The following is a 25,567-nucleotide window of genomic DNA, read 5'->3' as shown; positions in this document are numbered from 1 at the left end:
GGGCTAGTGATATCCTTCTGGATCTTTCTTTGAGGAAAGCAAAGCAGCAGAGAACATGCCTCTTATACAGCTTTGTTTTGTTTTGCAATGTTTATTTGAAAAGCCCTTTGTCAGAATGTGGAGGTGAGAGCTGCCTGCTCCATCTCTGAAAGGCCCGTGGTGGCCCTGGCAGTCTCGTCCTCCCCCCTGGCCCTGGCATCCCCAAGCCTCCTGCCAACACAGAACCGCGCACAGAGAACAGGCACACGAGGGGAGCAACATGTTCTTTTATTGATGCAAGTACGTCCAGTCACACCAACAGTTGACATCCTTTATTATTATAAAGTACAGCTTTATACGCAGAGTTCATCATCTCGAAATACCAAAACATCATGGGGTATGTGTCAAATTGGGAAAATAAAGTAGCAAATGTAGCACTGTGTCAGGTCAGTACTAGAACTGATGACCAAGTGAAGCGCACACTGATGTGAAAGCTCCTTAACACATGGACAGAAAAGGTTCTAACATTGTATTCCAAATATATATTCTCAAGTTTTAAACCTTTCTTTATCTCAAATACATAAACAAAGCAATCTGTACTGTCAATATACAATATGTACTATCTAGAACGTCTGGAAAGTGCAAAAACACTGTGACAATACAGTGTAAATATCCTTGCTCCACCCTGGGCTGAGGGCGACATGAGCAGCGGATCATGGAGCCACCTCCCCCTGAGGCCTCGCCTTCACATCTCCAGGCTCTCCTAGGAGTTTTGGGAATTAGCAACTAACTGTCCTTACCCAGGCCTGCCAGCTGGAGGCTCCGGCGGAAGCCAGCCATGTGGAGAGAAACAGGGTGAGTAGTTCCAAATCTGCTTGGATGGAATGACAGCCCCGCCATGAGGGAGATACAGTCAGCATGGATTGCCCATTTCTGGCCTTGGAGGGAGCAGGGCTGTCACTGTCCCATGGCCGGGAAGTCAGAAAATGGAGAGTACTCCTCGAGTTCGGGTGTGGAAAGTACCTCCAAATGTTGGGCAGCTTTACGTGAGTGGGCTCCAGCAGATACTGGCCTGGCTAACCTTCCATGTTTCACACTCCGTTAGGGGAGCTCAATCCCCCACCCAGAGGGAAGGAGGATACTGATTTGTAAGTTGCTTCTTTTGACTTTGTACTTGAGTTTCAAGATGGCTTTATACGTCCCCATCCTTAATTATACTTTGTATTCGCTTCATTACAGCTAAGTAAGTGTGTCAAAGTTACAGCCTGGAAAACGGACAATTCCATGACTCCCTCCTTACGTTATTTTAGATTTTCTCTTTTCCTAAAATGTAGGTGAAGAACAATTTGCCAGACATCTTCCAACAGAAAATATGCTGCCAGGTGTCCCCCTGCCCTCCCCCCAACCCCCATAAATCCCTGATAAAGGAAAATGAAAATGTAAACTTTGGAAAGCCCGTATTCAAGGTTCACTTCTGGAAGTACGCAAATGAGACCTCCGGGCCACCCGAGCCCTTCTTGCCAGAACCTTGTGGGCCTGCGCTTTGAGGGCAGAGCTTCCCCGGTGCCTCCAGCGGCACTGGCTGCAGGCGAGAACGGGCCTGCCAGAACCCTCTAAGGCACTCACCCCGACATCAGAGACACTGGCTGGAAAGGAGGCAGGGCTCACGTTGGTTTTGGTTGGGTTTTTTTAAGTATTTTTTTGTAAGATGTTTGTTAATAATCAAAAGTAGAAAATAAAAATCTACATTTCATTAGAATAAGATGTTATCATGGATGCCATCTCCCATGATACTCTTTCCCCACCCCTCCCCAAAGCAGGGCCCTGCCCTGTCATAAACAAAAAGCTTTAAGTGCCAAAGGTTGATGCATGAAATAATTACTTCTTTTTTTTCATAAAAGTTATGTACAAAATGGACCCCAACCAGTGAGGCCTCATCTCAGCCCATCATCACTCAAGATTAAAACTCAGTACGTAGGTGTGCTTAATCCCAGCGTCTGCAGGCTGCATCCGTGCCTTCAGGCTCTGTTAAGGAGAGTGGTCCTAAAGGTGAGCAGGGAACGAGGAAGTGGTCAGGCGGGCAGGCCCTTCCCCTGAGCAAGCAGAGGGCAGGCTTGTGCTACTAGGGGAAGGCCCGGCTGCCTAGAACCGCCCATTGAGGGAGGGGTCAGGGACGTTCAAACCCCAAGTCCTCAGCCTGTACCGGGGATGCCTTCCTCTCCCCGGTCTGTGGAGAGGTGCCCTCGGCCGCCTTTCAAAAGGGCAGACCCATCATGCCTACCCCCACCCCATCCTTTCCCTTCCTTGTAGACTCTGGTATGGGGCTGGTCTTGGGGGCTCACCGGACTGCTGCTGGAGTTCTCCTACCTGAGGGTCTTCCAGCTGTCCTTTTCCATGTGGTTCTCGGGACCTTCACTTTCGAAGGAGGCGATGAAGAGAGCTGAGAGACGAGAAGCCCCGCAGAAGCCATGTCCACACCCGGTCAGTCTGCCTCCCACCCCGGTTATCCCTTCTCAAACTCTCCCTTCCCAGGGTGGAGCGAGGCCCGGGAACGAACTCCTAAACCAAGGGGGCAGCAACTTCGGGCCTCGGCTGGTCCACAGGCCTCTGCTGCATGGGGTTCCTGGCAACCTGCCTGGGGACTCAGACGTTTCCTGGTTCTGCAGCACTGGCCCAACCACGTACTGGCTCTCTCAAGTGGCCTCGGGAGCCTGATCTTTTCTTGTCCTTATCCATGGCCCACCCTCATGCACTCACCCCTGTGAGCTGAGCTTCCTCAGCGTAGCATGGGAATAACAACCCTGGAAGAGCACCCTGCCCGAGTCAGGGTGACCTCTACAGTGTGCAGAGGTGGACCTCACCTTCCTCGCTGTAGATGGGAGCCGTCAGCAGGTAACTCTGAATCTTCTTGTCCTTCTCGAAGGGACACTCTACCTGTGTCCATGTCATGAACTCATGGATCTGTCTGGAGATGTCCCAAAATTTCTGAAGGGGCAGAAGACCAACTGGATGTTCATTTGTCACCTTAAGCTTGAAAACCCTGGTTAGGGCAGGGGACGTAGGCTCTGGCTTTGGTCAGCTGATCATTTCCCTGGTCCCAGAGAGACTGGACGGTGGCCCTACAAAGCTGACTCCGTAGCCGTGGAAGTACTCTGTACAACAGGGCCAGCCGGTGTCTCCAAGGCCATTCAGTCCTGCCCTCCGCCTGAGCCACCGGGCTGCAGCCAGGTCTGTGCTTCTGCTGTGCATGACCCCCAAGAAGCCCCTCATCTGTCACTCCAGGCTGAGTCAGGCGTCCCAGCCACACCCAGCACAGCCCCACCAACCAGAACACCCCAGGATCTCACTCTGGGGCCCTCGGGCTCCTAGCACTGTAACCAGATCATCCACCCAGAACTGGGGCCACCCTCATACCTTGAGGTCACGGCACCCATGACCCACCCTGGAGCCTTCAGTCCTAAAAGGCCCTTCTGCCACAGGGCCTCGGCCTGGCAGCTCTCATGGCACAGACGGATTCTGCCTGTCCTAAAGCAAGGCCAGGAAGTCTGCCCTACCCTGTGCTGGGACAGCCTGGCCCCCTCCCCTCAGACCACAAGGGGGCTGAGCTGACCTTGAAGTTAATGTGTCCATTGGGCAGGTGGTTGGTGTGGATTTTGTGCAGGAAGTAGATGTCCTTAACGAAGAGGTTGAACACAGGGATGACAATCTTCTCCCGGCTGCTATTGGCCATCTGGGATCTCTGTGTGGCCCCCTGCAGGGCTGTGCGGTAGTTGCAGAAGTTGCTGGATGGGTCCATGTGGTGCTGTGGGCAGACGGGAGGATATGGTGGGCACTGCTCCCCCTGCACCCCTCAGAGCTGCTCAGGAGGCCCCTTTACAGGAAACAGCTCAGGGTGGCCCTGTACCGTCACCAGAAGAGGCCGCCTCTCCAGGAGTGAGCACAGGGGAAGGAAGCCCAGAGGCACGTGTCTGAGCACTGGGCTGGGACTTTCTGGCTTTGGGTCCAGGCATCACGGGGCAAGCTGTAGAGAAATCTTGAAGCTCACACACACCTCCTCCCTGCCCTGCTAAGTCTGGGTCTCCCCTCCTTCCTTTCAAAACCTTCCTTTGCCCTTGTGCTTTCACAGACACCTCCCAAACCTGACCAGCTCCACAAGACACACACTTGCAAAAACTGGATTCTCTGATCAAATACATCTGGTCAAGGCTGTAGACTCGCCTCTCAGCCCCTGGGCCCCCCAGATGGTCCGAGACCATGGAAGTCGAACGAGAAAAAGGCCAGTCTCTGCTTGGTCGGCACTGCCCAACCTGGGGCTGTCGGCCTGCTTTTGCCGACAAACTCCTTGATCTTTCCCCCAAGCTTTGCTTTAGGCGATGCCAGTTCTGACTCAAGGCCCAAGGGCCGAGGAGAGCATGGGCTACCTGCCTTCTGGGGGCGCCGCGGCCAGGTCAGCGGACACACCCAACATCAGACGGCACTCGGGGCAGCAGGCCCTCAGCAAGGGGCCAGAGCGTGATGGGACGCCCAGCCCTCCTCAGGCTGACTCGGGACAAGACAGGGTGCCTACCTCTAAGACGTCGAACTTGGCCGTCTTGACTTTGGACCAGGTTTTCTTCAGCCTTGCCACAGGACTGAGGTTCATGCCAGCTGCGGGGGGGGCGACAGCTAGGGTCAGGGCGGGAGGAGATGGGCCACACCGTGCTGGAGGGGGAGCCCCTGGGGCCCGCACACTCACAGATGATGGCCATCATGGAGTTGAAGTTCCCGATGTTGAAGCACTCTCGGGCCACATCGATGAAGAACTCCAGCATGCGAGTCCGATGCTTCTTCTTCACCACCTGGAGGGCAGCCAGACTGCTCAGCGCGGTCCCCACCAGGGGTCATCCCCTACCACACCAGCCCCCAAAGGGCAGTGCCCTGGGCCTAGGGAGGGGCCTCCCCAGGAGGGAGCTGCCCTGGGCCCTCAGAGCTGTCATGCCGGGGGTGGAGGGATTCTCGCAGGCTGCAGAGGCAGGAAATGCAGCCGTGGCATTTTCGATGCTGGGCAGAGAGGCGGGAGGGTAGTCTGAGAGGACCAAGGGAGACCCAGATGAGCTGACAGGCCATGCTGGGCACAGGCTGCCTCCCCGGATGGGTCTCTGTTGTAATTTAAGGCATTACTGTTGGGGGTTGGCGCTCCCAAGGCCCTGGCAATAAAAACTTCCTATCTCCACTTGCAAAGTTCCGTCCCCTGCGGGGTACAGGGGTCAGAGCCCCAGGCGGCACGGTGGGGTCAGGAGGAGATGAGGCCGGCCCTGCTGCTGTGTGCGCCGCACGGCACTTACCCGGCACACCTCGGTGGCCACCAGCATGCTGAGGCAGTTGAACCAGTTGTCGTAGGCCTCCAGGCTGTAGGTCTTAATCAGGTCTCCTCGGCACTGTGGGGACACAGCAGGTCACAGGGAGCCCGAGGACCCTGCCCGTAGCTGCCGCCCCAGCCCCACCCTCAGAGCCCTCAGAAGGAGCTGTGGCCAGAGGAGGAGGGGGGTGGCTGCTGGACTGGCCCCCTGGGCCCGCCCGGGTCTCCCAGGATGCCCCCACCTGGCCCTCCAGGGCTCCCTGGCAGCATGCAGCACCCTGCGTGGCTGTCCACTGAGCTGTGGGGCAGGCGCTGCAAGGCCAGACCTACGTGCATCGTCAGGTTGTGAGGCCCGACACTCCGGAGGCGCTCAGGCGTCTGGGCAAGGCCCCCGCACCCTCCCCCGGCCACCCTGGAGCACGCCGCAGCCACTCACCCTATGCTTGTCCCGAGAGTCCATGTGGCTGACGATCTGCATCAGGTCCTCAGGGTGGATGCTGCTGACCCTCTCCTGGATGAAACGGGGAGACAGCCCAGGAGGAGTGACAAGCCTGCCACCCTCAGGCAGGCCCCACACGCAGCATGGAGGGCGTGTCAGAGCAGCAGTCACGACCTCCCTGCAGGCGTGCCCCTCAGCCATGGCCCCTCCTCGATCAGAGCACCCAGACAGTGGGCAGGCCCCCCAGATGTACCCCAGGGTCTGGAAGGCCCTCCCCTGGGAGGCGAGAGCCTCAGCAGCGGCTGCTATGTGCAGGGCCCCTGCCCAGCCCGGGCACAAGCAGGATGAGGGGACGGGGCGGGGAGAGCCGTCCCCCTTGAAACCCTTCACCTCTTCCCAAGCTGCTCTTCCATCCTGAGGCCACTGCAGTCCCCATCGCCCCAGCCCCTCCCGTTAACATGGGGCTGCCGTGATCCTGGGGACCCAGGTACCAAGAAACCCTCTGCTCAGGTGGACACACAGCCGCCAGAGGCAGCGCTTGGGGCTGCCAAGCGGGCTTCCCGACACCCCGGTCCGGCCGGCAGGGGAAGGCCCTGTGGTGTCATGTTGGGAAGGTGCCAGCGTGAGCATCAGTGAACACGCCCCAGCCCATTCTGGGAAGGGCGCACTGCAGCACTAACCAGCTCGATGTGAGTCAGCTGCTGGGCCAACACCAGGGGGTCACAGCACACGCCCAGGATGTCCTTCTGCGCGGCTGGCGGCTTGGCCTTGAGGATGGGCCCTTTGTCCATGGCCGGTGAGCGGAGCTTCTCACGCAGCTCCTGAAGCTGGCTCCGGGCAGCCAGGGACAGCAGCAGGCTCTGCGTCATTTGGGCGATGGCCTTCTTCACCGTGCCATTCTCCTGGGAGGGGCGGGGGTGGAGAAGGTGCTGGCCTGGGCTGGCAGCAAGACCTGCACCGCGCCGGAGGAACCCATCTCATCTCCAGGGACGCGTCTAACTTTGAGCCCACGTCCCCTACCCAGACCTGCCATGAGCACTTGGGCCTCTGACGGCAGAGTAGGGCACAGTGTGGGCTCTGCCGAGGGCTGCAGGGGAGGGTGACTCCACAGCCGTCCTGAGGAGAAGGGAGCTGAAAGCCAGGGCTAGGCTTCTGGGTATGAAAAGCATGGCTTTCTGGGTGGCGGCCAGCTGAGCTACTTCTCGTGGCCTTTCCACCGTAGGGGGGGCCCACGGTAGGGACGAGGGACTCCGGAAGGGCTTCCTCCAGGACTAGGAGCCTTCCTTCCCTGGGTGGGAGCAGCCCTGGCTCTGCCCCACTCTCCCTGGGCTTTGAGCCCTCAGGAAGGCAGAAAGTGCTGAGCACACGGAGCCCAGGCTCCCGCAATGGGGGCCGGCGGCAGGACCAACCTCTCTGGAGGGCCCGTCTCAACGCTGCAGACCAAGCGGGAGCTGGGAGCCAGGAAAGACGGACAAGGCCTCTCGCTAGGCCCCCACTCCACCCACCCAAAGAGCGGGAGAAGGTGGGGCCTGGGATCACCCCACTCGGGCCACAGGGTCTCCCGCGTGCGCAGGATGCCAAGGGCAAGTCTGGCCGGTTGCTGGCCAGCTGAGCGGCCCTCATGGGGCTGAGGGGCAAATGGAGCCACCCAGCAGTCCTCTTGGGAGAGTGACAGCAAAGGGGACCACATACAGAGCTGTCCCTGAAGACCCACCCCTCCCTCAAACAAGGAACTCTGCCAGGCTCCGAGGAGGACCTCACCTCGTCACACTGTGTGACCCGGTGGGTGATGGCTTTCAGTTCGGCCATGGCCTTCTCGTCCTGGAAGTCGTAGGGGAAGGCCTCTGTCCACTCCTTCAGTAGCTGCACGATCTTGGCTGAGAAGGACTTCAGCCTGGCCTGGGGAGGGTGGGGGGGTCGGGGGATAAAGCAAGGCCTGACCCTCCAGAGTGGGCGACAAGATGACAAGCGGTACAAGCACCCCCAGTTCTGCAACACCTCTGACCCATTCCCCCACAGGACCTGTGTCCTCTGCCCCGACGCTGGGGTGAGAGCTGCTGGGTAAAGACATCCTTCACCCTGTCCACCTGCGGTTTTGTCATTCCTGCGTTGCTTCACATTCCCCTTAAGCCAGCTCTCTTTTTCACTTAAATTCATTTTCAAAGAACCTGTCCTATCGCTACCGTGACACAGAAAATTAGTTTCATTTGCTGTAATTAGAAGTTACCCATAAAAAAGGACACGATGAAAACCAAGCAAAATCATTAACGTTAAGCAAGAGACCCCAGCCACCTTCTCTCGGTAAAAAGCAGGTTGGCAAGTGCTGGGAAGGGCCGCAGACACACCAGGCATCCTCTCCCCAGTTCCCACTGGCCCAGGTCCACACGCACATACAGTCCAAGGAGGGGGTGCGGGATGCCTGGCCATGCTCTCCCGGCCAGTCCTCCAGGCCCAGCCCCGCGCTGGCTCACGTACGCTAAACCATTCCTATGCCCGCTTTGGCTCCTGCCTGGCCCTGACCAGATCCCCGTGCCTGCCTGGCCACCCTGGACCGTTCCGGCCCTGACTACCCTCAGGGCCCAGCTCCTTCATGACCCAACTCCCCACACCTACACCTACCTGCCCCCCTCCACCCACCTCTGCTCCGCTGCCTCCACCCAGCTGACACTCCCCCCAGGTGCCCGCTGCACCCCGCACTCAGCAGGAACTACAGCCCTGCATTCCCTTCTCAGAGGCCCTGCCCTGCCTGTCATCACAGACGAAGGCGGGAGGGCTCACCCCAGGCTCCTCTCAGGCTTCTACTGTCCCCCTGCTGACCCTCAGCCTAGAATTTCATCTCCCACTCACCCTGTTCTGGCTTCTCCCCACCCACGCCTTCAGGAGCCTTTCCTGATCTCCGGGCTGCAATGGGTGCCTGTCTCTGTCCCTGCCCAGCACACCCAGGGACGCGCCCCTCTGGAGAGGAGACTGAAGAGGGCACAGATGTCACAGACCTTTGCTGCAAACCTCCAGAGGCAGGAGGTCCAGCCTGGTAGAGGGGAAGGTCATCCGGAACAGGCCCTGCCAGCACCTTGACAGTACGCCCACCAGCCCTGCTTCCGCACCAGACCCCGGGCCTGCCCCAGGGCCTCAGGGATGAGCTGTGGTTTCTTACCCATCTTGACTGCCCAAAGCCCGACTCAATCAGAAGACATGACAGTGAAAAACAGCCCTATTTGAGTCTCTGAAAACTCTAGCCTGAGGGTGCTGCCCGCCACCCCCTTTGGAGGGAGCAGTGACCCAGGCTGCTTCTCCACCAGCTGGAGCCGGACCCTCCCTTCCGGAGTGTCTGGCACTGAGCAGGAGAGCCGGCAGGACTGTCTGCTATGGCCCTTCCCCGGGAGGGGGTGTGAGCACCCGCTGGCTCACAGCATGCAGGGTGCTGCATGCTGCCAGGGAGCCCTGGAGGGCCGGGTGGGGGCATCCTGGGAGACCCGGGCGGGCCCAGGGGGCCAGTCCAGCAGCCGCCACCCTCCTCCTCTAGCCACAGTTCCATCCAGCGCCCTGGGAGGTGGGCGCCCCTGCAGACCCCCGGGAGGCCTGCTCCAGGGATGTCAGGAGGCCAGACAAGCAGACCTGCCCCCAGCAGGGAGAGGCCCGGGCCGGGCTCAGCCAGGCCCCGTCCTGAGCAGCATTCTCTCCCAAGCGTGAGCCAGCGGGGAAGCCAGGGGCACGGAGACGGGCAGCAGCCCGGGGGTTCACCTTTACCTTATCAGATCCGGCCTCCAGCTGCTGCCTCTGCTCCAGGCAGATCTGTCCCACGCGGGCCAGCAGGTCATGAGGGGGGATGAAGACCCGGGAGCTCAAGAGAAACGTGAAGATGTATGTCCTCTGAAGGAAAGAGACAGAGGGTGAAGAGTGAGTCGGGCCCGGCATGGCCCCCAGGTATAGCCGCGGCCTGCTCCTCCGCCTGGTCCCCACCTCCCGGGCCCAGCGTCACCTTCTGCGTGGTTACCTCACCTCGAATGCCCTTCCTCCTCTCTCACTGCTCCCAAATCCTGCCCACCGTGCAAGGCACAGATCAAACCCCACTTTGCAGCAGCTCTCAGAGGTATCCCTGACAAGCGGTCCCAGTGGTTTTACTCAGCTGGGATGCTCCCCTACTCCACGCCGGGAGCTAAACCCGGACCTGGATGTTGGCGGTGTCTCCGGGCCTGTGTGGGCCTGTGGCCTGGCCCACGGTGCTCCCCGGGCCAGGCGCCCAGCCTGCTCTGTGACAGATCCTCACTGCTCAGTGGGGCAGGGCCTGGCTGGGGGGCGGTGGGGGCCTCCTTGGCCCCAGGACCCCACATTGGGAGCTGCTGCAAGCCGCTGTGTGGTCACTAGCCAGCTGTGGGCCCCGTCCCCACCTGCCACACCAGGGCCCCGCAGTCCCAAGGCCGCACGTCCTCGTCACCTGGTCGCGGTGCAGGCTGAGGGGTGCACCTGGTCTGGGCTGAAAGGCGGCAGGGAGCAGAGCCCAGGGCTCTTGGAAGCTTTTGGCTGACGTGGGATTTACCAGGCCCCTGCCTGCAGACAGGGCGGACCTGGGGGCGGGGAGGCTGCCTGGGGTCTCCCGGAGACTCGACTCAGACAGTGATCTACTGCCACATGGCTGCTGCAGGCGGGGGCGCCCAGGACTCTCGGCCTCCACTCCAGGCCCAAAGGAGCAGGTCTTCTGTGCTCCAGCCTAACGCAGCCTCCCAGATCGGGACTCGGCCCTCAGGCCCTCCCTGCCCCGATGCAGCCCTCAGAGGCCGCTGGGGAGGCTCTCCCTGGAGCAGCAGGGTGTCCCTGGGCTGTGCAGCACGGGTGCTCCAGGGGCCCGGCCCGTCAGTGGTGGGACCTTCAGGGGCCCCTCCTGAGCAGAAGGCTCAGAGCGTGAAGGAAGGCTGCACCTGTTACACCTTGGAGCTCTCAGCCAGGGGCAGAGGAGAGCCCAAGGCAGGAGGAGCAGGGAGACAGACGGAGCGCCGTGTCCCCAGCCGCCCACGTCTGCAGGGCACGGGCCGTGAGGGAAAGGCGGGGAGCCCAGGTGCTCGGCAGCCGGGCTGATGCCTAGCTGGACCCCCGTTCGACCTCCACCGCCCCTTGGCTCTCTCCTGGGAAGCCGGCTGGGACCCCAGGGCACAGTACTCTGGGGACAACACTGGGTGAGCTGGCTGAGGCTCCCCGGGGACAGGCCTGAAGAAGGGGAGGCCCCTCCCCCCGCCACACAAGGCCACTGTCGCACAGACCAGCACTGGGGTTGGAGGTCCCAGCCCCTGGGGGACCGCGGTCCTGCTCCAGACATCTTCAGGGCCTGGGGTCCCCTCTCCCCGGCTCTGCCGCCTGGACCTCAGCTGCCACATCGGCACCACCAGCCCCAGCCAGGCCCTGAGAGGATTTCCGGGGTGGATGGAAGGACAGACAGAGGAGTGGACAGAGCCCCAGGAGGGAGGGAGGAGGCCTGATATGTCTGGTGGGGGTGGGGGGGGGCGGCCAGGAGTCCCGGAAACCCAGCTGGAGGGTAAAGGGGGCAATTCCTCCCCACCCTCCCTCGCAGCCCCATCTGTCGCCCGGAGGCCATGCGCAGGGCCCTGCCCTCAGGAGGGAGGGGGCACCCATAGGGGAGCAGGTAACAGCCCCACTGCCACTATGAGACGTCATCTACTGGAGGCGGAAGGGAAGCCACAAGTGACAAGGGAACTCTTTCTCGCTCTTCCGAGAACGCGCCAATGTCACCTTGAGATGAAGAGGGAGGATACGGGTTGGCAAAGGCCCGTCCTGCCCGCACACGCGTGTGCCCAGGAGGGCACGGAGGGGCCGACCCTTTTCATTCTGAGCCACTGCGGTTCATGCACAAAACAAACTTTCCAGCTCAGAGACAGGACACTGACGGGTGGACCCTCACCAGGACCCTGAAGCACTGGCCTTGCCCCTTAGACCCCTCCTGCTCCTCCAGGGTCGCCTCCTACCTGCCTGGGGACAGCAGGGAAGTCGCTGCCGGCTCCCCTCTCCTAGGCTGGGGGCCAGGGTGGCAGGGAGCAGGAAAGCACAGGAGGTAGGGCCGGGGCTCCCTGCTGCCCTGCGCCTCCCGTGCCTCTCCGTCCAGCTCTGACTGATGGGGGACCTCCCTCTCCATCCCAGCAGCAGCCTCCCCGGGAGCCCAGGTCGATCCCACCAGTCACGGGGCACTCACATCGGGGTAATAGTCCACTGTGGGGACCAAGTGCTCCATCAGGGCCTCCAGGGACCCGGAGATGAGACGTCCGTCTTGGAAGACGAGGTCCCCGGAGCTGCCGACCCCACCTCCTCGCTCCCCCATGCCGGGCTGCACCTGTCCACTACAGCTGGGCCCGAGGATGCTGGAGAAGACCACGGACGTCTGGGGCATAGTTTCCTGGGAGAAAAGAATGAGGCCGTGAGGCATCAAAGGCACCTCCGCCAGGCCCTCCTCCCAGGTTGCCTGCAGCCTGCGTGCAGGTGCAGAGCCTGAGCCCCGGCAGGGCCGGGAGTGGGGTCATTAGATGTCAGCACAGGCGGGCGGGCAGGCTCCTCAGTGGCCCCGAAGCCGCTGATCAATGTGTCTGATAAATGTTTCTTCAGCACCTGCTCTGTGCATACCAGGCCTCATTCCAGGCATCTGGACACAGAAGGCCCTGCCTCCTGGGGTTCCATCCCAGTGGGAGAAGAGAAACTATGGAGAAAAACAGCACCAGGAGGAGAACACTGAGTGTGCGGGGGGTGATCAAGGCGGCCTCGGGGAGGGGCCCTGAGACAGACTGATGGTGTTAGCTGTGCAGCTTCCTGGGATAAAAGAGGGAGGTTCGAGGCAAAAAGGACAGCAGGTGCCAAGGTCCTGAGGCCAGTGTAGGGGAAGGTGATCAGCAGGGGAGTGGTCTGGCCAGACAATACACACCTGGGGGCCCAGGGTGCAGCATGTGAGACAGGAGGCGTCGGGACTCCGGACAAAGGAGTGACCTGACTCAGGGTGAAGGTCACCGTGGCCGCCGTGTGGAGACCCAGCAAGGGAAAGATCTAAAAACCAATCAGTGGGTTTTGCCATGACAAAACCCTGGGAGACATTGCTCAGGTCAAGTGATGGCAGAGGAGGAGGGGAGGAGGGTCAACTCTGGACGCTGTGGAGAACAGTCTTCCGCCTGAGAGACTGACCAGCACGGGGAAGGGCTCGGAGGGTGGGGTTTGGGGACAGACCTGGAACTTGCTTTTGGACACGTGGATTTGAAATGCCTGTTAGACACAGATGCTGGGCAGCAGTCTGGGGGCTCAGTGTGATGGAGGCTGAGGGTCCCCACCTCGCACTGCAGCCGGGCTTTGCTGCAGGCTCTCATGAGGCCGGGAGAGTCTGCAGCCCTCTGGGCCTCAGTTTCCTCACTGCCCGGGGCAGCTGGCCGCGTCTGAAGGGGGCTCTGAGGCATCAGCGTGACGCACACCTGCCGGCCCGAGGCCTCAGAAGCTAGTGCCGTGGGTGCACTCCCCCTCCTGCTGGCCAGGGGTGGCCTGCCCCGCCTGCTGGGCTAGTCCTACCCTTGGAGGGCAGGGAGGCTGAAGTCCGGGGGGAGGAGCTGGCCCTTCCTGCCTTGGCGGGGACCGTGGCCAGGTGTCACCCTCTCTGGTCACTGGCAGGCAGGCACCGCTGCCCCACCCCTAGCTCCCCAGGCCGCCGCGCTGGCCTCCCTCTCCGAGCCGGGGCTGCTCCCCACGCCTCAGGGGGCAGAAAGAGCCCCCAGCGCTGAGCTTGCCGTTGATGACGCCTCCAACCAGCCCTGGCCTGCTCTCTTGCCCGGACCAGGGTTGGCCTCTGAGCCCTTCTGGCCACAAGTCTCCCCACTGGGCGGAGCAAACAGCAGCCATGAGGGGCCCCTCCAAGGGCTTTACAAGGAGAGCCAACTCCCACCCCAGCACATCAGCTGAGCCTCACACCAGGGCAAAAGGGGCCCGGCCCAAACGACGCTGGCTTCTCTGCCAAACGCCTGGAGGTCGCCTTTGGATTCTCAGAAAATCCTTTGCAAGGAGGGCAAGCGCTCAAGGGAAGTCCCCGGGGACAGACCTGGATTGCAACGTCTGTGGCCCCCAGGCTCCGTGCTGCCCTCGTGTCAGGTTGGGTTCAGACTCACAGAACACTCCCCTCAGCCCACGTTAGAACGCACAGTCTCAGGCCCCACTGTGTCAGAACCCTGGGGTGGGTCCTCTTTGCCGCTCAAGTTAAAGAACCACTGACTTGAGCAAACCTTTACTTTTCACATAGTGAAACAGTCTCAGCAAGAAGGAACTCAACCGAGGAAATCAGGATTTCCAAGTCCAGCCCGGGTGTCACTACCCCTAGGAAGCCCCCCTGGGTTAATCGCTAGACTGCTGACCCACGAGGCCACAAGTGGCTGACCACCTGCCTTCACGTCTTCCTGTCTGGCTGGAACCCGCCCCATGGCCGTGCTCAGTAGCCTTTTGTGGGAGGAAATAAGGAAGGTGGGCTCCCTGGGTGCCTCAGCACTGGCAGCTGCTCTACTGTGCCGTCACTGGGACCCGAGGGGACACGACCCCCAGCACTTCAGCTGAGGGCCATGCGCTGCAGGGCGACTTTCCTGAGATTACACAGTTCCAGGTTCAAAAGTTGACCCGAGAGTGTAACCTTGGCCAGTTGGATATCCTGACCCCAAGCTTCTCGGTCATCAGAAGTGGCATTTTCAGAGCCTCTGGCCTCTCCCACCGTGGAGAGAGCAGGCTGGTCTGGTCAGAAGGTGCTACGGGGGGAGCACACTGACACCCCACTAACTCACAGAGTCCCTACCAGATCCTCCACAGGGCAAGGCCGCCTGCAGGGACACCTGCCCCAGGGCTAGCCAGTGGGGAGCCAGCCTGGGGACTCAGCCCCCCAACTCTGCAGCCCCCCGTGGGGGGACAGGTGAGCCTAGCAGGAAGCCAGGGGGCCGAGCTCTACACTGGGCACCGGCCCACAGCTCCCTAGGGAGCCTCAGACGGCACTCATTGTCCCCCTCGACAGGGGAGGGGCGTGCGCTCAGGGTACAGTCACCTTCCCCGGGGGTGGGGCCCCAGCCCATGTGTCCTGCACAGCCACTGGGCGGCATGTCCCTCATCACGCTGCTCCTCCCCCAGGGCTCCCCACCCGTGGGGGGTCTCGGTCCTCCAGAGACTGCGTCCCGCCTACACCATGCCCGTGCACCGCCCAGGAGGCCACGGGAAGGAAGGGGCAGCCACGTGAGGCCCAGCCCTTCAGCCTGGGGCAGTGACCCCTCTAACAGCAGCTGGGCCAAGAACCCCACCTCTGGACTCCCCAGCTGCACAAGATCCCGCACCAGTCACTTTTAAATGACATAAACAGGCGTGTACATGACATGTAAATAAAGGCACAGAAAACATCTGGCCACCGGTGGCCACACTCATTACAGACTTTACTGCAAGGGAGCAGGAGAGGGAGGAGACTGTCGCTTTCCGCTCTACACATCGGTCATCTATTTGGTAACTTTTCTAAATGGCGCATCTATTTTGTCATCTTCTAAATAACTTTGTTTTTTAGTGCAAAGAAGCTGAGTTTTGAAATCAGCTCTTTTTATAAAGGCATAATAAAGAGGCTGCAGCCCCAGGGCTGGGTCTGCAGACAGAAGCATGGCCACCATCTAGCGGGTCATAATGTGAGGATGGGCTTTGAGGTGGAGGCCCAAAACCCCCTCGGAGAATGGGCAGAGACCCCAGGGGTTGTGCAGGACCACCCAGCCTCTTCCCTACCCTGGGACTCTGCCTGGGGCCAGGTCTCTCTGACCACGTCTCTCCCTGCTCCTCTGTACACTGAGCCCTGTGGATCCTGGGGACCCCCCCCCCCACAGAGGCCCTTCCTTTCCCACCCAGTCCCTAGCAGAGCCCACCCCCGCCAGGCCATGAGCACCTTGGGGAGGGTCTCCAGGCTCAGTGCCAAGTGGGAGGAGACAGGTTCCCCAAGTGGGTCTTCCTGGACAGGAGTTTAGAGCCCCCTTGGGTTCAAATCCCAGCCCTGCAATGAGCCAGCTTCTTGTTCCTAGACAAGTCTAACCAACCTCGATTTCCTCAGCTGTCAAATGGGGATGATGGCAGGACTGCCCGTTAAGACCTCTGCTTGGCATCTCTGCTGGCCACCCCACCCCACTCTGTGGTCCCTTCTGCTCTTGCACGTGGGGTCCTCCTCTCCTGTCCCAGCAAGAGCAGGGACTGAGGCTTCTGGCCACACACCTATGTGTCCATCACCCCCAACTGGACCCTTTCTCAAGGAAGGGCCACTCAGAGCAGAGCACACAGGAAATTTGGGCTCCTGTCTTGGGAGGGAACACATAGCAAGAGCAAGCATAGTCAGAAATACAGTAGCTATTAGGAGGGGCTCCCGCTAGGGTAGGCCCGTGTGTCCCGGTCACTCGCAGCCTCTGCCCCCTCCCGCCTGGGAGGGCACCTGTGCTCCGGGGCAGCCTCAGGAGCAGACACTGGTGGGTGACCCACATGCAGAGGTGGGGCTGAAAAGTCACAGCTGAGCCCCAGGGGCCATGCAACGAAGGAAGAAGAGCTGAAATCTCTCCTTGCCGGCTGTGTGAAGCAGATTTACACCCCTGTGACCGGCTTTGTAAACTCAGCTGCAGAACATCCGAACAGACAATGAGTGCTCCCACCACTGAGATGGGTCTAGTTTTAGCAGCGGTGGACTTTGTGGGCACATACACACAGGGGTTGGGCCAGGCCAGAGTCTGAGCTGCCCCCATAGCGCCCACAGAGGGGTCAGATGCATGATTACTGCAGTCCTGGGACATGACTTCAGTGGATCTATGCTGGTGGCCTGGTGAAAACAATACCTGAGAGACACCAGGGCCAACTGCCAACATACCCACGGTTAAGGTGGAGCTGAAAGCAGTACCAACAACAGTGTAATCTGTGAGCCCACACAACAGGTGAAAGGTGACACAACAGAGCAGCTCACAGGTGAACATCTCCAGAGGAGGAATACTCAGGGGCTTCTCTCCCAGTGGGACTGCTCCAATCCTGCCTACCTTGCGCCGCAGATCAGAAACAAAACAGATCTGGGGGCCTCTACAACAACAACCAGGAAGCAGACTCCGCCCCTGACAGGGAGGTGACAACCACAGACCAAAGGGGAGGCCCCGCTCAATACCCAGTGCAGGCTCTGGTCACAACACCAGTCAAACCTCCTATAAAGGGGATAACGGCCAGCATACACTGAGGAAAGAGGTGGCAGACACCCATACTAAAAACAGCCCTTGCACTAAAAAATATTAAAATCACACAGGCTATATAAGGACGTAAAAATAGCCCTTCGAGACAGTCTGAGGGTCTGGCATTGGGAGGAAGAACCCCCAGAGCACTCAGCCCTGAAGGTCAGCGGGGCTTGAGAGCAGGAGCTCCACAGGGCTGGGGGAAACACTCCGGGAGGGTGCATACAAGAGTGCACTGGGACCCAGCACAAAGTAGTACCTCCACAGGAACCTGGGCTAGACCTACCTAGGGATCTTGGAGGGTCTCCTAGGGAGGCAGGGGTTGGCTGTAGATCACTGTGGGGGACAAGGACACTTGTGGGGGGAAGGATCAATATTCCCCAAGGAATACTGATCAGCGTGAGCTCTCCCGGAGGTCCCTCTGTTGGCAGCAAGACCTGGCCCCACCCAGCAGCCTGCAGGATCCAGTGCTGGGATGCCTCAGGCCAAACAACCAGCACATAGGAACACAGCCCCACTCATCAGCAGACAGGCTGCCTAAAGTCCTACTGAGCTCACAGCGACCTCAAAACACACCCCTTGGCACAGCCCTGCCCACCAGAGGGACAAGACCTAGCTCCACCCACCAGAGGGCAGGCACCAGTCCCTCCCACCAGGAAGCCTGCATAAGCCCCTGGACCAACCTCACCCACCGGGGGCAGACACCAGAAGCAAGAGGAACTGTGATCCTGCAGCCTGTGGAAAGGAGACCACAAACACAGAAAGTTAGACAAAATGAGACAACAGAGAAATATGATGCAGATGAAGGAACAAGATAGAAAACCCACAAGGACAACTAAATGAAGAGGAGACAGGCAATCTACCTGAAAAATAATTCAAAATAACGATAGTAAAAATGATCCAAAACCTTGGAAAAGGAATGGAGGCACAGACCGAGAAGATACAAGAAATGTTTAACAAAGAGAAGATTTAAAGAACAACAATAAACAAAAAGAGATAAACACCACAATAACTGAAGTGAAAAATACACAAGAAGGAATCAATAGCAGAATAACGGAGGCAGAAGAACGGATAAGTGAGTTGGAAGACAGAGTGGTGGAAATCACTGCCATGGAAAAGAAAAAAGAATGAAAAGAAATCAGGACAGTCAGGGACTTCCCTCATGGTGCAGTGGTTAAGACTCCACGCTCCCAATGCAGGGGCCTGGGTCCAATCCCTGGTCGGGGAACTACATCCCACATGCATGCCGCAACTAAGAGCCCGCATGCTGCAACTAAAGATCTCACATGCTGCAACTAAAAAAGATATCGCATGCTGCAACTAAAGATCCCAAATGCTGCAACTGAAGATCCCACATGCAGGACTTCCCTAGTGGCGCAGTGGTTAAGAATCCACCTGCCAATGCAGGGGACATGGGTTCGAGCCCTGGTCCAGGAAGATCCCACATGCCACGGAGCAACTAAGCCCATGTGCCACAACTACTGAGCCTGTGCTCTAGAGCCCATGAGCCACAAATACTGAGCCTGTGTGCCACAACTACTGAAGCCCATGCGCCTAGAGCCCGTGCTCCACAACTAGAGAGGCCACCACAATGAGAAGCCCACGTACCGCAACGAAGAGTAGCCCCTGCTTGCTGGAACTAGAGAAAGCCCGCGTGCAGCAACGAAGACCCAACACAGCCAAATAAATAATTAATTTTTTAAAAAAAGATCCCACATGCCACAACTAAAGATCCCACATGCCACAACTAAAAAATCCCACATGCCACAACTAAAGATCCCACATGCTGCAACTAAAGATCCTACATGCAGCATTGAAGATCCTGCATGCCACAACTAAGACCTGGTGCAGCCAAATAAATAAATGAACGTTAGAAAAAGAAAAAAGAAATGAGAACAGTCTCAGAGACCTCTGGGACAACATTAAACACACCAACATTTGCATTAGATGGATCCCAGAAGAAGAAGAGAAAGAGAAAGGGCCTGAGGAGATTGCAAACAGATTTCAAATAGAAATCTCCTCTATTTGAAGAGATTATACCCTAAAACTTCCCTAACACGGGAAAGGAAAGAAGTCACCCAAGCCCAGGGGGTGCAGAGAGTCCCATCCAGGATACAACCAAAGAGGAGGCCGAAACACATATTAATCAAACTGACAAAAATTAAATACAAAGAAAAAATATTAAAAGCAACAAGGGAAAAGCAACAAACAACATACAAGGGAATCCCCATAAGGTTATCAGTTGATTTTTCAGCAGAAACTCTGCAGGACAGAAGGGAATGGCACAATATATTTAAAGTGATGAAAGGGGAAAAACCTACAACCAAGAATACTCTATCCAGGAGGGCTCTCATTCAGATGCGACAGAAAAATAGAAAGCTTTACAGACAAGCAAAATTTAAGAGAATTCGGTGCCACCAAACAGCTTTACAACAAATGCTAAAGGAAGTTCTCTAGGCAGGAAATGCAAACCAAAAAACAATAGATACACACACAAAAAAGATAAAGCAACCAAACACAGCACTAAAGATAGTCATCAAATCACAAGAGAGAAGAAAAAAAGAGGAAGGGAAGAAAAAAGACCTACAAAAACAAATCCAAAACAAGAAAATGGCAATAGGAACATACATATCGATAATCACCTTAAATGTAAATGGATTAAATGCTCCAATCAAAAAACACTAGGTGAATAGATACAAAAACAAGACCCATATATATGCTGTCTACAAGAGACCCACTTCAGACCTAGGGACACATACAGACCGAAGGTGAGGGGATGGATAAAGATATTCCATGCAACTGGAAATCAAAAGAAAACTGGAGTATAAATACAATTATCAGACAAAATAGACTTTAAAATAAAGACTGTTACAAAAGACAAGGAAGGACACTACACAATGATCAAGGGATCAATCCAAGAAGAAGATATAAGTTGTAAATATATATGCACCCAACATAGGAGCACCTCAATACATAAGGCAAATGCTAACAGCCATAAAAGGGGAAATCAACAGTAACACAGTAATAGTGGGGGACGTTCACACCCCACTTACACCAATGGACAGATCATCCAAACAGAAAATAATAAGGAAATATAAGCCTTAAATGACATATTAGACCAGACGGATTGAATCGATATTTATAGGGCATTCCATCCAAAAGCAGCAGAATAAACTTTTCTTCTCAAGTGCACATGGAACATCCTCCAGGATAGATTACATCTTGGGCCACAAATCAAGCCTTGGTAAATCTAAGAAAACTGAAATCATATCAAGTACGATATGACCACAACACTATGAGATTAGAAATAAATTACAGGGAAAAAACAAACACATGGAGGCTAAACAATATGTTACTGAACAACCAATGGATCACTGAAAAAATCAAAGAGGAAATCAAATAATACCTAGAGACAAATGACAACAAAAACACAATGATCCAAAAGCTATGGGACACGCCAAAAGCAGTTCTAACAGGGAAGTTTATAGCAATACAATCTTACCTCAGGAAACAAGAAAATTCTCAAATAAACAACCTAACCTAACACCTAAAGCAACTAGAGAAAGAAGAACAAGCAAAACCCAAAGTTAGTAGAAGGAAAGAAATCATAAAGATCAGAGCAGAAATAAATGAATAGAGATGAAGAAAACAACGGAAAATATCAATGAAACTAAAAGCTGGTTCTGTGAAAAGATAAACAAATGGATAAACCTTTAGCCAGACTCATCAAGAAAAGAAGGGAGAGGGCTCAAATCAATAAAATTAGAAATGAAAAAGAGAAGTTACAACGGACACAACAGAAATACAAAGGATCAAAAGAGACTACTATGAGCAACTCTATGCCAATAAAATGGACAACCTAGAAAATATGGACAAATTTTTAGAAAGGTACAACCTTCCAAGACCGAACCAGGAAGAAATAGAAAATATGAACAGACCAATCACAAGTACTAAAATTGAAAAAGTGATTTAAAAACTTACATCAAACAAAGTCCAGGACCAGATGGCTTCACAGGTGAATTCTATCAAACATTTACAGAAGAGTTAATACCTATCCTTCTGAAACTCTTCCAAAAAACTGCAGAGGAAGGAACACTCCCATGCTCCTTCTACGAGGCTACTATCACCCTGATACCAAAACCAGACAAAGATAGCACAAGAAAAGAAAATTACAGGCCAATGTCACTGATGAACATAGAAGCAAAAATCCTCAACAAAATACTAGCAAACAGAATCCAACAACACATTAAAAGGATCATACACTATGATCAAGTGGGATTTATCCCAGGGATGCAAGAATTCTTCAATATATGCAAATCAATCAATGTGATACACCATATTAACAAATTGAAGGATAAAAACCATCTGATCATCTCAATAGATGCAGAGAAAGCTTTTGACAAAACTCAACCCCCATTTATCATAAAAGCTCTCCAGAAAGTGTATATAGAGGGAACCTACCTCAACATAATAAAGGCCATATATGACAAACCCACAGCTAACATCATTCTCAACAGTGAAAAACTGAAAGCATCTCCTCTAAGATCAGGAAAAAAAAACAAGGATGTCCACTCCCACCACTTTTATTCAACATAGTTTTGGAAGTTCTAGCCACGGCAATCAGAGAAGAAAAAGAAATAAAAGGAATCCAAATTGGAAAAGAAGTAAAACTGTCACTGTTTGCAGATGACATGATACTATACATAGAAAATCCTAAAGACGCTACCAGAAAACTACTAGAGCTCATCAATGAATTTGGTAAAGTTGCAGGATGCAAAATTGATACACAGAAATCTCTTGCATTCCTATACACTAACAATGAAAGATCAGAAAGAGATATTAAGGAAACAATCCTATTTACCATGACATCAAAAAGAATAAAATATCTAGGAATAAACCTACCTAAGGAGGCAAAAGACCTGTACTCAGAAAACTATAAGACGCTCATGAAAGAAATCAAAGATGACAAACAGATGGAGAGATATATACCACGTTCTTGGATTGGAAGAATCAATATTGTGAAAATGACTATACTACCCCAAACAATTTACAGATGCAATACAATCCCTATCAAATTACCAATGGCATTTTTCACAGAATTAGAACAAAAAATTTCACAATTTGTATGGAAACACAAAAGACCCTGAATAGCCAAAGCAATCCTGAGAAAGAAAAACGGAGCTGGACGAATTAGGCTCCCTGACTTCCAACTATAGTACAAAGCTACAGTAATCAAAACAGAAATAAAGATCAATGGAACAGGATAGAAAGTCCAGAGATAAACCCACACACCTATGGTCAACTAATCTATGACAAAGGAGGCAAAAATATACAATGGAGAAAAGACAGTCTCTTCAGTAAGTGGTGCTGGGAGAACTGGATAGTACATGTAAACAAATGAAATTATAACATTCTCTAACACAAAACACAAAAACAATCTCAAAATGGATTAAACACCTAAATGTAAGACTCTCTGACATAAATCGCAGCAAGATCTTTTTGGATCCACCTCCTAGAGTAATGAAAATAAAAACAAAAATAAATAAATGGGACCTAATTAAACTTAAAAGCCTTTGCACAGCAAAGGAAACCATAGACAAAATGAAAAGACAAACCACAGAACGGGAGAAAATATCTGCAAACAAAGCAACCAACAAGGGATTAATCTCCAAAGTATACAAACAGCTCATGCAGCTCAATATCAAACAACCCAATCAAAAACTGGGTGGAAGATCTAAATAGACATTTCTCCAAAGAAGACATACAGATGGCCAAAAAGCACATGAAAAGATGCTCAATATCAGTAATTATTAGAGAAATAGAGATCAAAACAACAATGAAGTATCACTTCTCACTGGTCAGAACAGCCATCATCAAAAAATCTACAAACAATAAATGCTTGATAGGGTGTGAAGAAAAGGGAACCCTCCTGCACTGTTGGTGCGAATGTAAATTGGTACAGCCCTATGGAGAACAGTATGGAGATTCCTTAAAAAACTAAATGTAGAATTACCATATGATCTAGCAATCTCACTCCTGGGCATATATCTGGAGAAAACCATAATTCAGAAAGATACATGTACCCCAATGTTCATTGCAGCACTACTTACAAGAGCCAAGACATGGAAGCAACCTAAATGTCCATCAACAGAGGAGTGGATAAAGAAGATATGGTACATATACACAATGGAATATTACTCAGCCATAAAAAAGAACAAAATAATGCCATTTGCAGCAACATGGATGGACCTAGAGATTGGCATACTGAGTGAAGTCAGCCAAAGAAAGACAAATATATTGCTAACATGTGGAATCTTAAAAAATGGTACAAATGAACTTACTTACAAAACAGAAATCGAGTCACAGATGTAGAAAACAAACTTATGGTTATCGGTGGGGGATGGGGGAGGGATAAACTGGGAGACGGATTGACACATACAGACTGCTATATATAAAATAGATAACTGGGCTTCCCTGGTGGCGCAGTGGTTGAGAGTCTGCCTGCCGATGCAGGGGACACGGGTTCGTGCCCCGGTCCAGGAAGATCCCACATGCCACGGAGCGGCTGGGCCCGTGAGCCATGGCCGCTGAGCCTGCGTGTCCGGAGCCTGTGCTCCGCAATGGGAGAGGCCACAACAGTGAGAGGCCCGCGTACCGCAAAAAAAAAAAAAAAAAAAAAGAAGATAACTAATAAGGACCTACTGTATGGCACAGGGAACTCTACTCACTACTCTGTAATGACCTATATAGGGAAAGAATCTAAAAAAGAGTAGATATATGTATAACTGATTCACTTTGCTGTATACCTGAAACTAACACAACATGGTAAATCAACTATACTCCAATAAAAATTGTTTTAAAAAATGAAATACAGGAGCTAAGACTCTTAAGTACTTCACGTGCCAGCAGTGACAGTAATGCTAGAGCTGAATCATCTCATTAATCCTCACAATAACCCCACGAGAGACACCGTTACTCTCTGCACGCTGCAGATGACAAGGCACAGAGAGGCCAAGCAACTGCCCCAGGTCACAAAGCAGATAATCAGAGGAAGGGGATGCAATGAGGGCTTCAGAGCTTCCACTGACAAGTTTTACGATAAACCTTCAGTAGGTGACGATGATGAAGGCTTGGAGACGTTGGAAGAAGACACAGAAGAAAGTTCAAGATCGCGGAGATGGCAGCAGGGCCAGGATGGAAGCAAAGGCGGTCAGGCAGGCCTGAGTTTGACCCTGGCTCAGCTACTTGTGGCTTTATCAGGATCCTCAACCTCTTGGAGCCATAATTTCCTCATCTGTAAAATGGGCACAGGGAGCACTACTTCAGAGGTTTGCTGGGAGGAATGAATGCGCTCACTTGGGTAAAGCACTGCACACTAGACATGGTAGCACCTCCCCACTGAGGTGCTGACTCCCACAGGTGTGCCTGCTCAGAGCCCCACACAGGCCATTCCAGACACACAGGCCCCAAGGTTCCTAGGGAGCCAGAGCCTGCGGGGACGCCCTAAAGCAAATGCAGTGCATCAGCATCACCAGGAACCTGTCGGCAGCGCCAGCGAACCTTCCCCCGAGTCAGAACTCAGCCTGCTCTGGAGTTTCAGATCCTCTCCTATATAGAGCTTCGCTGCTCCTCCTGGGGCCCAACCAGCAGTGCCATCACCTGTCGATCACTGAAATGCAGGACCTCGAGTCCGAGCCCAGGCCTGCTGGGTCACGTCCTCACCTTCCCTGGACGTGCTTATCCCTTGGAGAGTTTCATCCTCCAGGTGACGAGAGCAGCTTCACCTAGGCCAGTGCCTCTGGCTGTGGCTGCACAACAGAATCACCTGGGGAGTTTAAAAATCCACTGTGCCCAGCTCCCACCGCCACAATTCTAACTGGCTGGGGGTACAGCTTGGGCACTGGCGTTTTCCACGGCTTTCCAGGTGAAAATGGGAGCAGGGAGCACAGGGAGCCTCTCTCCTGCCTCGGCTGCTCCTGGCTGCAACCAGACCCACTTTGAGGCTGCAGACTCAGACATCGGTGGACAGCTCTGGAAGCCTCCAGAAGCCAGCCCGAGGGAGGGGGAAGATGGGGCTGGGGTGAGCCCGAGGATGGAGCCCCCAAGGACCCGCACCTCTGCCCCAAGTCAGCTGGCGCTGGTATGGACAAGGCAGAAGCCCTTTAGGGGGCAGTGGGGGACGGACTTGCACCCACCCTGCCTCCTCTGATTCCTTACAGCTGTGCCTCTGTTCCCACAGGAGGAAGGCCAGCACCTTCTAATTATAGATGCAGACGACTCACAGCCGGGCCGGTGAAAGCGATTCACCGGCTCCTAGAAGCCAGGCCCTGCCAGTTTTCCACCTTTCCCACCTCACGCGCAGGCCCCGGTGGGCGTGAGGGCATCCCAGGCGCAGGGGGGAAAGGAGCGCTCCTGCCAGCTCGGGAGAGAGCTGGCTCTGAATTCAGTGTCAGCGCTTGCCCGTCTCTTCCCTGGGTTTACTTGGCTCTCTGGGGGCACCATGGAGGAAGAGGGTCCTCCCTGCATGTGGTCCCAGGGTCCCCATGGCCAAGCCTCAAAGGGTGCCGGGGTGCCAGGCGAGAA

The 25,567-nt window shown here is 54.9% G+C and overlaps 1 protein-coding gene and 1 long non-coding RNA gene across 3 annotated transcripts in view; one reads left to right on the top strand and one right to left on the bottom strand.

Annotated features, from left to right (window-relative positions):
- Window positions 1–1,888: 1,888 nt before the first annotated feature.
- RASGEF1A (RasGEF domain family member 1A) overlaps window positions 1,889–25,567 on the bottom strand; it is a 117,811-nt gene continuing 94,132 nt past the window's right edge. The window contains exons 2-13 of one of the 2 annotated variants that reach the window (XM_060034975.1): window positions 11,956–12,156; window positions 9,504–9,626; window positions 7,518–7,655; window positions 6,437–6,658; window positions 5,754–5,828; window positions 5,304–5,396; window positions 4,715–4,817; window positions 4,547–4,626; window positions 3,590–3,781; window positions 2,841–2,964; window positions 2,347–2,419; window positions 1,889–2,022 (exon numbers count right to left, since the gene is read on the bottom strand). In XM_060034975.1, the coding sequence (XP_059890958.1) occupies window positions 1,998–2,022; window positions 2,347–2,419; window positions 2,841–2,964; window positions 3,590–3,781; window positions 4,547–4,626; window positions 4,715–4,817; window positions 5,304–5,396; window positions 5,754–5,828; window positions 6,437–6,658; window positions 7,518–7,655; window positions 9,504–9,626; window positions 11,956–12,150 (1,443 nt within the window). In that variant the 5' untranslated portion in view covers window positions 12,151–12,156 and the 3' untranslated portion in view covers window positions 1,889–1,997. The remainder of the gene's footprint in view (window positions 2,023–2,346; window positions 2,420–2,840; window positions 2,965–3,589; window positions 3,782–4,546; window positions 4,627–4,714; window positions 4,818–5,303; window positions 5,397–5,753; window positions 5,829–6,436; window positions 6,659–7,517; window positions 7,656–9,503; window positions 9,627–11,955; window positions 12,157–25,567) is intronic. The other variant, XM_060034976.1, reaches the window with a different exon arrangement.
- LOC132440016 (uncharacterized) lies at window positions 1,902–4,449 on the top strand. The gene is made up of 3 exons (XR_009522481.1): window positions 1,902–2,028; window positions 2,290–2,460; window positions 4,106–4,449. It is a non-coding gene; the product is annotated as an uncharacterized lncRNA (long non-coding RNA).

The sequence above is a fragment of the Delphinus delphis genome, chromosome 16, assembly GCF_949987515.2.
Source record: "Delphinus delphis chromosome 16, mDelDel1.2, whole genome shotgun sequence".
Taxonomy (NCBI): Eukaryota; Metazoa; Chordata; class Mammalia; order Artiodactyla; family Delphinidae; genus Delphinus; species Delphinus delphis.
The sequence above is the reverse complement of the archived record's forward strand: the minus strand, read 5'-3'. Positions and strand labels throughout refer to the sequence as shown.